The sequence below is a fragment of the Prionailurus bengalensis genome, chromosome D2 (genome assembly GCF_016509475.1).
Source record: "Prionailurus bengalensis isolate Pbe53 chromosome D2, Fcat_Pben_1.1_paternal_pri, whole genome shotgun sequence".
Lineage (NCBI taxonomy): Eukaryota > Metazoa > Chordata > Mammalia > Carnivora > Felidae > Prionailurus > Prionailurus bengalensis.
Window position 1 is genome coordinate 78,496,828 of NC_057351.1, and position 17,169 is coordinate 78,513,996.

General features: G+C 42.5%; 1 protein-coding gene across 2 annotated transcripts in view; it reads left to right on the forward strand.

The window, feature by feature from the left end:
• ACADSB (acyl-CoA dehydrogenase short/branched chain) overlaps positions 1-16,417 on the forward strand; it is a 38,062-nt gene extending 21,645 nt beyond the window's left edge. For both annotated transcript variants that reach the window (XM_043597778.1, XM_043597779.1), the window contains exons 4-11: positions 926-1,132; positions 1,899-2,069; positions 3,032-3,157; positions 4,844-4,936; positions 9,008-9,097; positions 13,261-13,398; positions 15,419-15,518; positions 16,255-16,417. In XM_043597778.1, coding sequence (XP_043453713.1) covers positions 926-1,132; positions 1,899-2,069; positions 3,032-3,157; positions 4,844-4,936; positions 9,008-9,097; positions 13,261-13,398; positions 15,419-15,518; positions 16,255-16,325 — 996 coding nt within the window. In that variant the 3' untranslated portion in view covers positions 16,326-16,417. The remainder of the gene's footprint in view (positions 1-925; positions 1,133-1,898; positions 2,070-3,031; positions 3,158-4,843; positions 4,937-9,007; positions 9,098-13,260; positions 13,399-15,418; positions 15,519-16,254) is intronic.
• Positions 16,418-17,169: the final 752 nt, after the last annotated feature.

The following is a 17,169-nucleotide window of genomic DNA, read 5'->3' on the forward strand; positions in this document are numbered from 1 at the left end:
GCTCTAAGGTATTACAATCAGATGAGTTATCACGCCCTCCTCAGACTTCAGGCACGCCCGAATCCTTCAGTTTTCCCTGGTAGAACATCATTTGAGTTCTCACCGTCTCAGTCTCCCCCCTTTGTGCTTCTACCTGCCCATCCGCTAAGCTTCCCATCAGCTTAACCATAGCAGCCGGAACCCAGACTGCACCATGCTGCCGCATTCCAGAAGTGTCTGCGCAGAATGGAAAGGAGCAGTGTTACCCTTTTACCTGTGAACAGCTCTGGGTCTTGATTTACACGTACACACATTCTCTTTCTGAAACGAGAATACTTAGAAGTAGGGGACTGGGGACATTTCATGTTCCAGACTTAGGAGTAGCTGCTGAACAGTCAGATGGTCACTGGAAAGCCTTGGCCAGAATCTGGTCATGTTCACCAGGCTCCTCTGCCTTGTCTGTTGTGGTTCAGGAAGAGACCACCAGATGTCCACTAGCCGTCCGGACTTGCCACAGTGCCCCCAGGAGGAATGGTCATTCAGTCATTATCTTGGCTGAATGAGTCAAGGTGGAGGCGGCTGACCAGAAGAGATTGTGACCCGCTGCCTTCCTCCGTTAGTGTGCGAGACTTTCTCATTATTCCATTCCATTCCATTGGAAATGCTTCAGAGCATTTCACCAATTTTTGTGTTTTAGATTCCATAAGGAATCAAATGATAGTTCTAGTGTATAACTACATCCTTTTCAAATGTATATAGTTACATATAGTTTTATAGTTTTTGTAACTTACAACGTAGTGAAGTAGCCATACCAAAGTAAAATGAAATATGCGATTTTAAAATTAGGAACTTATATAGTTAAACTTTGGTTTTGAACTTGTTCTTGCAAGAAACTTTCCCATATAGAAACTAACTTTCTTAATCTGTTTCTTTGTTCTTCCTTTAGTTGATGGGTATTGAAGTTGAAACAAAATATGGAGGAACAGGAGCTTCCTTTTTTTCCTCTATCCTAGCGATAGAGGAATTAGCCAAAGTTGATGCATCTGTGGCTTTGGTGTGTGACCTCCAGAACACCGTCATTAACAATCTGATTAGAAAACATGGAACAGAAGAACAAAAGGCTACCTATTTGACCGAGCTTGCGACAGAGAAAGTGAGTTGATAGTTGTTGAAATGAATCTGATCTCTTCCAAACTTAGGACATCTTCAGCTGCAATGTTGACTCCTATCCAAGACTACAGCGCAGCACCATTCATCAGTCAAGCAGTGCTCCATAAATTAATGCTATTAGAAAAATCTATTCTACCTCTCATTTCTGCTCAGCAATTCAGAGAATAATCATCACAGAAAAAAAAAATTTTTTTTGGCCCCAATTATGTTTTCGTAATACCTTTGTTGGTAGTTTCATTTATGGTGAGATGTCTAGAAAACTGCAGTTATTAGAACCAATTTCATTCAATTTAACATTGAATATACATGCTTAAGTCTTTAAATCTGTCTTCGACAAATAGTAGGGTATATTTTATGTTTAAAAAAAATTTTTTTAGTGTTCATTTACTTCTGAGAGAGAGAGGGACAGAGCATGAGTGGGGGAGGGGCAGAAAGAGGGAGACACAGAATCGGAAGCAGGCTCCAGGCTCTGAGCTGTCAGCACAGAGCCCGACACAGGGCTCAAACCCGGAGCCGTGAGATCATGACCTGAGCTGGAGTCCCAACACTCAACTGACTGAGCCACCTAGGCACCCCAGTAAGGTGTATTTTAGAAAATAATCACGTGAAGATACCATTATTATTTTGATAAGTACAGGCTTTTAAAAGTGGCTAAAGCTTTCGTTGACAAATGTTTGCTTTACTGTATTTGTTATACTGAATACGTATACGGTTATTAACTTGGAATTTTTTTTTGCTTGCATATGTAGATAGGAAGTTTCTGCCTTTCAGAGGCTGGAGCAGGTAGCGATGCATTTGCTTTGAAGACCAGAGCTGATAAAAAGGGAAATTATTATGTCATCAATGGGTCAAAGATGTGGATCACCAATGCTGAGTATGCGGGGCTCTTCCTGGTGATGGCAAACATAAATTCTGACCTTGTAAGTTTGGAAGCAAAATTGCTTCCCTCCCCCGCCCCACCTTTTCTCTTTCTATCTCTTGCCTGCATGCATTTCCTTTTTACAACTTTGTCTGAAATCCTTCCTTCTCCTCAGGACTAAAATGTTAGGACAATTGATTTCTTTTCATCCTCTTATTTACTGATCTTCCTGAATAAATACAGTTGATGTGATTATTACTTACATGGAGGACTATTTATTAATTGCCACCTAGTATGTTACATAGGAAGCTAATCTTCCATTCTGTAGGATTCCAGAGTTTCTATTTAATGATGAATGTAAGTACTGACTTAGTACATTTGTTTTTAAGAATATTTTGTGTAGTTAGAAAGTCAATACATTTTATCTTTTGTTCTTTCTCTGACCTAACAATCGAATTAAATTTTGAAACTTTAAAGTATTTAATAAAATTAAATTTAAAACATGGAAATTCTCGTGATCACACAATACCTTAGCATATCTTAATTTTACTAGCCATAATGGCTTTTGGAAAAGTCAAAGAACCTGTAGCATTCTTAACTCTGAATCTCGTGCTTTCCAGAACTTCTTGTGTCCTAATGCACATGTTGTAATTCTGAGTCCATTAATATTTAAAAAAAAATTTTTAATGATAATTTATTTTGAGAGAGCCAGAAAGAGAGAGAGAGAAAGAACACAAGTGGAGGAAGGGCAGAGATAGAGGGAAAGAGACAATCCCAAGTAGGCTCTGTGCAGTCAGGCCAACGCAGGGCTCGATCCCACGAACCATGAGATCATGACCTGAGCCAAAACCAAGAGTCAGATGCATAACCAGCTGAGCCACCCAGCTGCCCCTGAGCCCATTACTATTTAATGCTAAAGTTCAGTTTTAATTTTCTGGTAACTTTCAACTGTTGGAAACAAGGGATCTTCCCAGTTCGAGTGTGGCAATAACATTTTTTATTTGCATTTTAAATCCTTTTTAGGGGTATAAAGGAATTACCTGCTTCTTAGTAGATCGCGATACTGAAGGCCTTCACGTAGGGAAAGCAGAAAACAAAATGGGGTTGAGAGCTTCTTCCACCTGCCCATTAACGTTTGACAATGTCAAGGTGGGTGTCTTAGAATTTCCAGTGAAAGACTGGTGTGAAATAATAAGCTTTGCACGGAATTATGGATGTGCAAGAAAAGTGTCACAATGTTGAGTGTGCATAGGAGAGTATTTTGTAAAACTGGGATGATGTTCTTAGGTGAGACTGCGACTAAATGTACTTATTTTTTAAATAAGTATTTTTATTTTTTTTAAGTTTATTTATTTATTTTGAGGGAGAGAGTGTGCATGCAAGCGAGTGGGGGAGGGGCACAGAGAGAGGGAGAGAGAGAATCCCCAGCAGGCTCCACACTGGCAGTGCAGAGCCTGACGTGGGGCTGGAACCCATGAACCATGAGATCATGACCTGAGCCGAAACAGGAGTTGGACGCTTAACCAACTGAGCCACTGGGGCGCCCCCTAAATGTACTTTTCACAAGAGTTTAGGCAAAGGATGGAAGCTTCTCCCCAGCAGCTGGCCTCAGAGCCAATGCTGAAGATTAATCCCATTTATCCTTAAAACAAATTTTTGTTGTTGTTGTTTACTTATTTTTGAGAGAGAGAGTACGCGTGCACACAGAAGAGGGGCAGAGAGGGAGAGAGAGAATCCAAAGCAGGCTCCTCGCTGCTTATACTCACGAACTGTGAGATCATGACCTGAGCTGAGGTCGGATACTTAACCGCCTGAGCCCCCAGGTGTCCCCCCACCCACCCATTTATACTTTTTAGTTTATATGCTTGTGAGCCATTTATACTTTATAAACTTGCATTCCGAGACAGGTGTGTGGTGTTGGATATACTAAAGGCCACAAGGTGGGGATGTTACTCAGAGAGCCTGGGAACCGACCTGGCGTCGCCCCACCATTGAGTGGAATCTGTTCGAACCGAGGAAGAGAAGATGGCCAGAATGCTTAGTTAGAACTTGACTCAGGTGGAACAGGTTGTGACGGGTTTTTTACCACTCCTATTGCAACTCGGTTTTTCTGTTCATGAGTGAGCATGTGTTGTGTGTGCCCACGAGGTGACTGTACAGATAGATGTTTCAGCCTCACTAATTCCCCCGGACTGGCTTCTTTCCCGCTTGCCCTTTCTTCCTCTGTTCTGCCCACTTCCTCCCCCAGGGTTATAAAGCTAAGTGTCTTGTTTTATTGTTCCTAGTCTAGATTTTTTTTTTTTAATGATGAATAAACGCTTTATTTCTTCTCTCCTTTTCGCCCTCCCTGGGATACACATGTATCTGTGTGCACACAACCTCAGTTGATTTTTATGGGAATAGTAGTCTTGGCAGAAGAAAGGTTTCACACCCTTGATTTAGGAAACCACTTGCCTATTTTCTGTAATCTCTAAAATGTTGTATCTCATCCTATAGCATACAGATAAAAATCCCAAATCTCATTTGGGATTGAGGAATCGTATGAGAGAGATTACCCTTTCTCTAGACTCATTCATTTGTTTCACACACGCCTGGGCTAGACGCTAGAGGACGCAGTAGCAAACAGCACAGACCTGAGTCCTGTGTCTCCCAGAGCCCGTGTGTGGGAAGCGGTGCAGAGGGAGAGATGGGTGTAGCTGACAATTTCCTTGGAATTTGCTAAGTCCTGGGCTGGAGTCCTATGACGCGAATTGGGAGTATTGTGCATGTAAAACTATATAATCAAAATGAACTCTGTAAAATTAAATGGAGAAATAACTACATTTTTCCCTTCAGGTTCCAGAAACCAACATCCTGGGACAAATTGGACACGGCTATAAGTATGCCATAGGGAGTCTTAATGAAGGCAGAATAGGAATTGCTGCACAGGTTAGTCACATTGTGGCCATTTCGTTTGACTCTTGCACAGTGTGGGTCAATTAAAACGTAGAAAGAAAAAAATGCAGTAAAACTGATGAATATTTGGAAGCATGTGAACACAAGATGGCGCCCTTCCCTTCCATGAGGTGGGAGAATGGCGTCTGACCACCAGCTTGAAAATCCCACTTTTGGTCAATTATGTAATGCCCTGAGAGCCAAACAATGGCTTAGTGGTGACACTTTTTCTGCTTTGAGAATGTTAAGTATTATCTGATACCTGCATCAATCACTTCTCAAATATATTGTAAATTAAATGTGCATTTTTAAAAAAATCTTTTCAATTTTTGAGGTTCATGCTAGAAGAAATTTTTTAAATTAAGAATACGTGTTCCGATTCTGTGTCTCCCTCTCTCTCTGCCCCTCCCCCGTTCATGCTCTGTCTCTCTCTGTCCCAAAAATAAATAAACATTGAAAAAAAAATTAAAAAAAAAAAAAGGGGCGCCTGGGTGGCGCAGTGGGTTAAGCGTCCGACTTCAGCCAGGTCACGATCTCGCGGTCCGGGAGTTCGAGCCCCGCGTCGGGCTCTGGGCTGATGGCTCGGAGCCTGGAGCCTGTTTCCGATTCTGTGTCTCCCTCTCTCTCTGCCCCTCCCCCGTTCATGCTCTGTCTCTCTCTGTCCCAAAAATAAATAAACATTGAAAAAAAAAAATTTTTTTTAAAAAAATTAAGAATACGTAACAGTCTGTGTAGTAAACATCTCTAATCTATAATATCTTTTTTTTTAATGTTTATTTTGAGAGAAGTAGACAGAGTGTGAGTGGGGGAGGGGCAGAGAGAGAGGGACACATAGAATCTGAAGCAGGCTCCAGGCTCTGAGCTGTCAGCCCAGAGCCTGATGTGGGGCTTGAACCCTCAAAAGCTCAGACATGACCTGAGCTAAATTCAGACGTTCAACCGACCAAGCCACCCAGGTGGCCCTCTAATCTATAAATAATGAAAAATTTGTTGCCTAGTGTTGTGCGTGTGAAAATCTGGCAATTTTTTGTGTGTAGTGCTTGATATAAAATAACCACAATAAAATAGGATATATAAGATGAGAACTGTTCCATTTTTTTTTATCAAATTTGCCCTTTGTAATGCATATTACATTTTTCTGTGAAGTGATACCAGTTTTCTTTTTTTTATTTTCTTTTTATTATTTTTTTTAACCTTTATTTATTTTTGAGACAGAGAGAGACAGAGCATGAACGGGGGAGGGTCAGAGAGGGGGAGACACAGAATCAGAAGCAGGCTCCAGGCTCTGAGCTGTCAGCACAGAGCCCGACGCGGGGCCCGAACTCACGGACCGCGAGATCACGGCCTGAGCTGAAGTTGGACGCTTAACCGACTGAGCCACTCAGGCACCCCTCAGTTATTTTCTTGATTAGCAACATGAATAAAGTCTTGGGTTTTATTATAAATGTCGTTTGAGGGACATGTGGCTGGCTCAGTTGGTAGAGCATGTGACTCTTGATCTCGGGGTCGTGAGTTTGAGCCCCATGCTGGGTGTAGAGATTACTTAAAAATAAAACCTTTTAAAAAATATATCATTTTGTAGAATATATTTACAGAATTTGTAGAATTCATTTAGTCAGTGAATATGCAAAATTTACAAACTGACAGCTTTTAGGTTTTGAAGATGTTACATGTATTAGCTATTGGAATAGTAAATGTCATGCTATTACTCTAGGGGTTTTTGTGTTGCTGTTAATTTGCTGACAAAATATTCTTAGATCAAAACTTAACCCGTGTTTCCCACAAAGCTAGATAATGAGAGAATTGGCATATCTGTTGTTCTTAATGTTTTTCTGTGATTCAGCTTCATCAGATACGGTGTTAAAAACCATAGTCCAGGGACGCCTGGGTGGCGCAGTCGGTTAAGCGTCCGACTTCAGCCAGGTCACGATCTCTCGGTCCGGGAGTTCGAGCCCCACGTCGGGCTCTGGGCTGACGGCTCAGAGCCTGGAGCCTGCTTCCGATTCTGTGTCTCCCTCTCTCTCTGCCCCTCCCCCGTTCATGCTCTGTCTCTCTCTGTCCCAAAAATAAATAAACGTTGGAAAAAAAAATTAAAAAAAAAAAAACACCATAGTCTGAATCTCCTTGTTCTCAGACATACAAATAATATAGATGTTCTGGCATTAAAATACACAGCCTGGGCTTTAGTCTAATTACTCTGAGTTATCTTATAACCTAATTAAAAGTTAAGGTCAGGTAGTTACTATTTCTTGGCTAGCATCATGAATGCCTTTTAGAGCAAGAGTCACATCTGACAGAGACCTGAAGGCATCAGTCCTCAAAACTGCGGCCGAGGACTATTTAGTTTTTCAGTAATGATAGTGAAAACATTGTACAGAGATGAAAAGCCTGTTGTGATTGACAGCCAGTGATTTTACTTTTCACGTCAATGTAGGATATTGTTAACATGCTGTGAATTTTAGTCCTAAGGGTTTGGTGACCGTTGGCTAAATCAAATTTAAATTAAAAAAAAAGTTTGATGACATCATCTTGACTCAGCCAAAAATGCATTGGGTCGCTGCCTCACTAAAATTTGGGAGGTTTTTTTTGGCAGGGGGGGGGGAGATCCTTTAATTTTTAGCACAATATTCTGTTCTCCAGAAAATTCAAAATAAAAGGCTAAAGGAAAATGTGAACACTAATGGAATATTAATAAGTCTATGGGCATTTGCCACAAAGCTTTTGCTATTGATATTTGTTTCCTTTTTCTATTTTTTTTTTTAAATGTTTATTTTTGAGAGAGAGAGACAGAGTGTGAGCAGGGAGGGGCAGAGAGAAAGAGAGAGAGAGACACAGAATCCAGAGGAAGCTCCAGGCTCTGAGCTGTCAGCACAGAACCTGACATGGGACTTGAACCCATGAACCGTGAGATCATGACCTAAAGCCAAAGTCGGACACTTAAACCAACTGAGCCACCCAGGCACCCCTGTTTCCTTTTTCTAAAACCCACATAGTTTGGCATAAGTAGATGGTGGCTTAAGTGGCTACCTGATGTTGAAATTTGGAAACCATTTCTAAGCTTGAATAGTTCGATACAGAGCTTAGTTAGCAGTGGGACAGTTCAGCTAAGATTGTCACCACGTCCTGATTTGTTCAAGAGCCTAAATCCATGTTTTCACCAGGTGCTCTCGCTTTAGCCCTGCAGTGAACCATTAAGGTTTTAAAACTCTGATGCCGGGGCACCTGCGTGGCTCAGTCGGTTAAACGGCTGACTTTGGCTCAGTTCATTATCTCACAGTTCGTGAGTTCAAGCCCCGCATCGGGCTCTGTGCTGACAGCCTGGAGCCTGCTTCGGATTCTGTGGGTGTCTCTCTTCTCTGCCCTTCCCCGACTCGTGCTCTGTCTCTCTCTATCTCTCAAAAATAAATAAACATTAAAAAAATTTTTTTAAACACTGATGCCTAGGCCACTCACCCCCTCCATTCTCAAGATTTAGATTCAGTTGTTAGACCCTCATGTCGCTTTTTTCTTTTTTAATCAAGTCCCCACAAATGATCTTGATATGCCTCCAGGGTTGGAAAACACTGCTCTTTTATGTTCTAGTGCCCTTTCCCCTGAAGCCCTTATTAATCCTGATCGTATGCAGAACGGACAGGAAGATAGAAGGTTAGGAAGTGACCTTCCATGCTTGCCTTCTAGAAGGACCAGAGGGAGCTGCTCTAGTCTTTGAGGCCAGTTCCGAGCAAAATTTCTGTGGCTTGCTTTATGCCTGGAGAATCAGAGCTTAGAGGAGAAGCTTCCTTAGAAGTAACCTGGTTGTACAAGCACAGCCAAGCCGTAGGATTTACCCTGCAAGAATTCAGTAGACTCATATGTATGTGAAATCTCTCGAATCTTCTCCCAGTTACTGGAAATTAACTTCTACGAATGCAGTGGGTGAAGGTATTAACACACACCTCACCAGTCCTTCCCCTACCCCAGCTATTCAATTTGCCTGTAAAAGGGATTTATACCCTAAATAATTAAAAGTGTTAAACTTACAACAAAATAAGAAATTCTGCTCTTTTTTTTTTTTTTTTTAAACAGATGTTGGGATTGGCTCAAGGCTGCTTTGACCACACTATCCCATATATGAAGGAAAGGATACAATTTGGCAAAAGGATATTCGATTTTCAGGTACGTAATTCTCAGTCTCTTTCTAGCCAGCTATACTGTCGTGGCTTCCTATTAATGAAGAGCTGTGTCATAAAGCTGTGGAGGGCATCCCCTCGGGGGGATTTGAATGGGAGAGGTGGAGAGGAGGAAGGAATAGGTCTCAGGGAGCATACCTGTGAATGCCTTGACCTTCTCCAAGGGCAGAACAACAGTCCTTGAGGCCCGCCTGTGGCATGACTCCTCTCTAAAGATGATACTAGGGGTGACTTCAGGGTGACTTCGCATCCGCTAGATGTGTAGAGTATTCAGCACATTTCCTGAGTCTCACGAGCGCTCAGTAAACGGTAACACTTGTTAGGAATCCCCTGCGCAGGTCAGAGCCATGCGGTAATCCTCAAAAGACGACACTTTGACCCTTCTTTCTTGTAGAAGGTACAGTGTGCTGCAGTGGGTACAAACGAGATGTTCTCAGCCAAGCGTATTGGGAAATAGGGGCCTGCTGTAATGATGTAGCTTCTCGGAGCTCCCCAGATAAGGGGACCTTTGGTGACGGTGGCATCTTCCGGTCCATGTTGAGGCCTTGCCGGGTTCGGGAAAGCCTGGAGTGACAGCTTACCAAGTTCGCTTAAGCACTTGACCTAAAAATCCCGAAAAATTGCTTTACATGTTCACAAAACCTTCTTGTAAGCAGACCCCAAGTACAATTTCTTATTCCATTACCAGTTCTGTTGTGATGTGTTGTCTTCAGGTGCTGTAGTAATTATTTGTCATTACGTGGGCACACACAGATTGCACGTGCATGGAAATACGAGGCACAGTCAGTTCTGGCCTGGGAAGTCTGAGTGAGCATGTCAGTCCTGGCCAGGGCCCCCCACAGCCTGTGCTGTCGTGGCGTCTCATACGTGGGAAGCTGAAGCATCTGGAGATTGAGTTCCCAAGGACATACAGCTAGTAATGTGTCAGATTATCAGATTATGTCCCAAGGACATATCAGCTAGTAATGTGTCAGATTCTGTCTTGGCTTCTGGTCTGACTTTCATGTTATTGTACTAGCGAACTCTCTCAGACCAGCTGCCACACAGATTGCAAGGAAAGGGACAGAATACGAGACAATTTGAGGGAGATCTGGGTATGCCAGAAACTATTTTTGTGTCTGTGGAGTTGGTAAGGGAGGGAGATGGGGTCAGGTGTACTAATTGGCATAATCGTGGCACTTCCAGAGATGCCTCTTATGGCATTAGAAAACAGAAACACTTTTGGAAAACACTTTTGGAAATTTGATCTTGAAAAACAACATTATTTATTATATATATTTATTTTATAATATATTTTTATACATACAGCCACATATATCTGATGCTTTGGTTAAAGGTAGAGTTTTCTCTAACTGCTTTAATCTCATTAGAATGGTTTGTGTTTTGCTTTGCATGTGATCATTCACATCTTTGTCTTGTCCAGACTACAAGCTCCTTGGGTAAAGATGAGGCCTCTTCATCCTCACTTCTCTCAGTTGTGTGTTCAGGATAGACTCATTGAATATGTTCTCCATGTCAGGCCCTGTGTTCACAGTGTAGTCAGGGAACCAGTATTCAGCAATCGTTAGTTCTTGTAGGGCAAGAGACATTGCCGGCATCAGCTTTATGCCTCTCCTGGCACCTGATGTGGTCATTGGAGTGGACAACCTAGATGGCAACTGTTGGTTTAACTGAACCGAATGTGCTTTTCAAAAATAATTAGAATCTGCATTCCACATAACAAGCCATAAACTATTTCTAGAATAGTGATATTGGCATAGAAATAGACACATTGACTGATGGAACAAAAAAGAAAGGCCAGAAATAGACTTAGGCACATATGGAAACCTGATGTAGGATAGTAGTGGTATTGCAGATCACTGAGTGGGGCTATTCTTTCCTTGTGGAAAAAAAATGAGACTGGATCCCTACCTCACACCATACATGGAAAATAGATTTCTGATATACTAAAGATGTAACATAAAAAATAAAATTTTAGGGGCGCCTGGGTGGCTCAGTCGGTTAAGTTTCTGACTTTGGCTCAGGTCGTGATCTCACAGTTCGTGGGTTCAAGCCCCATGTCAGGCTCTGTGCTGACAGCTCAGAGCTTGGAGCCTGCTTCGGAATCTGTATCTCCCTCTCTCTCTGCTCCTCCCCTGCTTGCACTCTCTCTCTCTTAAAAATAAATAAACGTTAAAAAAAATTTTTTTTTAAGTTTTAGGAGAAAATAGAGAATATCTTTATGATCTCATGGTAGGGAAATTATTTTGTAAACAAGGCCCCAAAAGACTAATTGTAAAAGATAATAATAATGGTGAATTTGGCTACCAAATTTCTTTTCCTCAAAAGACGCCATAAAGTAAAAAGATAAATTAAAAGGAGGATGATAATTGCTGTACACATAGGTTAGTGAGTGTTCAATTTATTATGATGCTTTATAAGCTACACACATGTAACATTTTTTTGTGCATACCAAATATTACAGAAAGAGAAGGAGAATCTATTGGGTATTTTTGAACTGTTTTTAACTGTTCTCCTTGCTGGGCTATATAAGTCATAAGCACAAGGAACTCTGACTGTCATGTTCAGTGCAACATCTTCAGTGCTCAGCACAGTGCCTGGCATATAGTAGGTGCTTAGTACATATCTGGGCGGACAGAGATATTGGGCATGAGAAATTTCTGTTCGTAATAGACATACCCATGTCCATATTTCCAGGATATAGTTTATAACTATAAACTGCTAATATTCATATTCTCACTCACTGACTCACTCCTTTTCTTGACTAACATTGAGTGTGTGCCCCTCCATCCTCTAAAATTTGAAGTGGTAGTGATTTCTTCAGGGTGTTTTATTTTGTTTTGTTTTTTTAATTAGTCTTCTGTTGTCTATAACCCTAAAGAAACTGGTACCTGCTCATGAATATTGCCGTAGAGGTACTTTAATAAAGATACTTAGAGAAAATTGGAGCTTCAACTGTTCTTTCACTACTTTGCAACTAACAGCATCTATTTATTTATGTATTGATTTACTGATTTACTGATTTATTAAAAAAAATTTATTTATTTATTGTTGGGACAGCACAAGCAGGAGAGGGCAAAGAGAGGGCGACAGAGGATCTGAAGCGGGCTCTGCACTGACAGGCTAACAGCGGCGAGCCCCACTCAGGGCTCGAACTCACAAACCACAAGATCATGACCTGAGCCGAAGTAGGATGCTCAACCCACTGAGCCACCCAGGTCCCCCCTAACAGCATCTTTTTTTTTCTTTTTTTTTTAATTTTTTTTTTCAACGTTTATTTATTTTTTGGGGACAGAGAGAGACAGAGCATGAACAGGGGAGGGGCAGAGAGAGAGGGAGACACAGAATTGGAAACAGGCTCCAGGCTCTGAGCCATCAGCCCAGAGCCTGACGCGGGGCTCGAACTCATGGACCGCGAGATCGTGACCTGGCTGAAGTCGGACGCTTAACCGACTGTGCCACCCAGGCGCCCCTAACAGCATCTTTTTAATGCACCGAGGCTATATGCAGAATCAAAATTTTATGAATTCAAGCAGATGAAAAATATGTTCACACTTTTGCTTTGCTGGGATTTAGTTTAAGCTTAATTTTGATCATGCAGTGGGCTTAAATTACTAAATGTAACAGTCAAATTGTGTTTTTTTTTAATTTTTTTTTAACATTGATTTATTTTTGAGAGAACGAGACAGAGCATGAGTCGGGGAGAGGCAGAAAGAGAGGGAGACACAGAATCTGGAGCAGGCTCCAGGCTGTGAGCTGTCAGCACAGAACCTGATGCGGGGCTCAAACCCACGAACTGCGAGATCATGACCTGAGCCGACGTCAGACGCTCAACCGACTGAGCCACCCAGGCACCCTAACAGTCCAATTTTTAAGCCTCATTTTGTGATGATTTCTTCAGTCTTGACATTTATAATTACATGAATTTTGAAAGTTGTCTGGGAAATAATGTATTTCATTTTAGATTGCATATTTTAATAATTCTTTTTTAGATTGGAGACTTTACAGTATTTCTACAAAATGAATGTAAATTCCTTTGCGGGGGGTGCATATTTTCAGTGTGTCAGCACTCCATGTCCAGGCAAGACTTTGAGGATAAGCGGTGTTTTCGTGAGTCCTAATTCCCTAACTTGGGCCCAAATGTTACAGGGGCTCCAACACCAAGTGGCTCAGGTGGCCACCCAGCTGGAGGCTGCAAGATTGCTAATATACAACACTGCTAGGCTTTTAGAAGGTGGAAAGTCATTCATAAAAGAAGCATCCATGGCCAAATACTATGCATCAGAGGTAAGACAAACAAAACGTAATTCACCTTCCCCTCCCCGTTACTTAAAAGTATTAACCTTTCCACTTAGGAGTGTTGGTAATTGGTTTGTTTTTCAAGTAAAATAACGTAGACTTTCCAGTTCCTGCAACAGAAAAGCACACTTGCAAACCTTGCATAGGAAAGTGCTCAATTCTGCGAGGTCTTGATGTCTTTACAGGCTCTTCTGTGGAAACCGAGTGGCCCAGTTCAGGTAGAACAGCCACCATAAATCCCTGGGTGAGCCTCAGTCTGAACGATGGCATCACATCCGTGGCTTCCAGTTGGGGCCAGGTGAATGCCATGGGAGCTCATGTGAAATAAAAACACAAGAAGAGATTGTTTCTGCTTTAATTTAATGCTTTCTGTTGATACTTCTGCCTTCTCTGTTTAACCCATTGGACACTGGCTGGAGAACTTTGCCCGGTCACTGGCTGCTACAGCCCATCCTCGGCAGTATGCCTTATTCATTCCATAGCTTCCGGTAGCCACTTAACGTCTCAGCCCCCAAATTTAATCTCCTGCCTCAACCTCCCTTCTGGGTTCCAGACTAATCGATCCAATTTCCACTTCACCTGCCCAACCCATCGCACCAGTCAGATGCCTGAGCGTCATCTCACCACCCCCTTCCCCGTCGTCTCCACCTTGAGCCCATCATCCAGGTGCTGAGGATTCTGCCCCGAGTATTTCTTGTATTTGTATATTTCCCTCCCTTTCTGCTCTCCCCTATTGAACAAGCCGGGTGATTTCTTCACCAGACACCTCCTCTCATCTTCCGACTGCTCCATTGGTCCTTGTTGCTTCCTCCAGTCCCCTCTTCCCTTTTCTTAGTGTTCACGACGCCATGCCGTTCCAGCTTAACCTTCGTGGCTTCTCACGGCAAATGGAACAGTGCTTGTATTCATTTCCTATTGCCGCTTTTAACAAGTGACCAAAAATGTAGTGGCCTAAAACACTGCAGTTTTATTATGTCATGGCTCTGGAGGTCACAAGTCTAAAATGAGTGTCACTGGGATAAAATCAAAGTGTCAGCAAAACCGCCTTTCGGAAGCTCTGGGGAGAATCCATTTCCTCACTCTTCCCGCTTCTAGAGGCTGCTCACGTTCCGTGACCTGTGGCCCCGTCCTCCGTCTTCAAAGCCAGCGGTAGCGTGTTCAAATCTGGCTCGAGCCGTCCTGCCTCTGTCTTTCCCTTATGAGGACCCTTGTGATGCCATTGGGCCCACCCAGGCAGTCCGGAACCATCTCCCTCTCAAAGCCCTTAACTTAACCACATCTGTGGGTCCCACTGGTCATGTAACGTAACAAACATTAGTTTGTGGGGATTAGCATGCAGACAGATTGGGGGGCCATTACAGTATTAAACATGCTTGCCCTCAGGAGGCCCGCCTGCCTCTCCATTCTCTTCGCAGCTTGCCCTGACCCCAGCCCACTTCCCCTCAGGTCCTTGAGGTCGATAAACCCGCTCGCCCCTTGAAACCCTCCCACACGTTCCTCAACTTGACATGTCCCCTCGCTTGTCCTTTGGGCCTCAGCGAAGCTGTAATTTCCTCACACTGTTCTCCTTCTACATCACATCAGCTTCCCTAGCCAGTTCTCCTTGCCTCGTAGAGTTGATCACTTTCTGTAATTGTTGGTTTGATGTGGGAACCAAAAGAGCAGTCGTATACCGCCCCGCCCCCAACCATCGTTTACCCAGTGGCTGGCGGAGTGCGTGATGCCAAGAAGGCCCTTTGTGTGTATATTTGCCGAGTAACGATACCTGTCGGTGTGCATAGGTGTCTGAACAATACCCTAATGTTCTTAAGAAAATAGGAATTTTGCGAATAAATACGAGTTGCCAAAAATGGCGTAGAGAATGGGGCTGAAGAGACAATGCGATCTCACAAAGTAACTCCGATCGGCGGACAGCAGTGGCTCCACGTTACTAAAATATTCCGCAGGAGTGTTGATGGTGCGTGAGTTGTGCGGTTTCAGCATATTATTTGCTGCTTGGTTTTGGCAGATTGCAGGCCTCACAACCAGTAAGTGTATCGAGTGGATGGGAGGAGTCGGCTACACCAAAGATTTCCCTGTGGAAAAATACTTCCGAGATGCAAAAGTTGGTAGGTAGATGTTTTTACGTTTTATTTTGTTTTCTTTTATTTGCCTCTGTAGCTGTGTGGCCTGCTGTATATGTTTGGTTTTATATTACCGTACTTAGGCAAAGGCAATTGTAATCTCTTCACTATTGTGTTTATTGGCTCTCTTCTTTTCTGGGGCTGGGCTTTTCTCCCCCACCTCTTCCTTCAAGAAGAAGGATGGATTTATATTTTTTAAGACATCAAGTTGCCTTTATAAACGCCTCAACAGAGCCTTTTCGCAAAACTGCAACCAAACTGACTTGTCATTTTTCTCTTACCAAAAATGTTACTACGTTTGATTCGTTTAATGCCGTTCTTTGAAGCTAAGTTCTCATTTCGGAAGCCTAGCGCCCCATCAAGCCTGAGCCGTCTGACGCTCCACTACTAGGCGGGAAGACCAAAACAAGGAGCTTTGAAAGCTGCCTGTTTCAGAGTGACAATCCAGGCTCATGCGTTGATAGATTAGGAACAATGAACTTCAATCGTTTACTACTGATTCTGGAATCAGAATCCAATTTCCAAATGGAATATTTTCATCTCTTAGGCAAAATGACTTTGTCATATAGTACCATATTCAGGGGATATTGAATGATATCACTAGTGACAGTTTTATAGCAAATATACAGAGGTAATGTGTAGAAGCTATGTCTTAATGTAGACACGTAGTTATGGGTGCACTCCTAATTTTTTTTTTTTTTTTGCTCCCTTTTTATTTAAGGCACAATATACGAAGGAGCTTCAAATATCCAGCTCAACACCATCGCAAAGTGCATTGACACAGAATACTGATGTCCACAGGGACGGGCCTCTCCCCCTTGTCGCTGGTATAAAAGTCTGAACTATCGTGCCTTTTTGCGGAAGTAAACCTCCATGGCATTGAAGTATTCTGCTCAAGGTCTTAGTCATGATTCTTGGGATTGATCTTTTGTGTTTTATCTTTCCAGTCTGCATAAATTAGGCACCGGGAAATCATTTTTCAAATTTGGGAAGAAGGGCATCTGTGTTTTCTCCAAAACTGTTGTTAAAGTTGTACACGTGTAAATCACTTCAGCTTCAGGGCAGACAGACGTTTCACTCTGTCAGCATTTGGAGAAATGCATGTGAAGTATTACGTACAGACATGACTGCTTTATATTCCTGTTAAATCTTTATTTTTTGGATCAGAGAAACATTTGTTATAGTTGGCAATTTTATTGATCGATTCAATTCTAAGTTACTAGCCTAGGTAGGAACTGAAAATGTATTTAGAAAAATCTAAAAAAAAAGTTTTAAAAAAAATGTTTATTTTGAAGGAAAAAGAGAGAGAGAGAGAGAGAGAGAGAGAGAGGGCAGGGGAGGGGCAGAGAGAGGGAGAGAGAGAATCCCAAGCTGGCTTCTCGCTGTCAGCACAGAGCCCAATGCAGGACTCTTATCTCAAGAACTGTGAGACTATGACTGACCAGGAGTTGGAAGCTTAACTGAATGAGCCACCCAGGTGCCCCTAAAAAAGAAAGTTACTTTTAAAAAAGAAAAATCTGGGGCGCCTGGGTGGCTTAGTTAAGCGTCCAACTTCAGCTCAGGTCATGAGTTCGAACCCCGTATCGGGCTCTGCATTGACAGTGCAGAGCCTGCTTCAGATCCTCTGTCTCCCTCT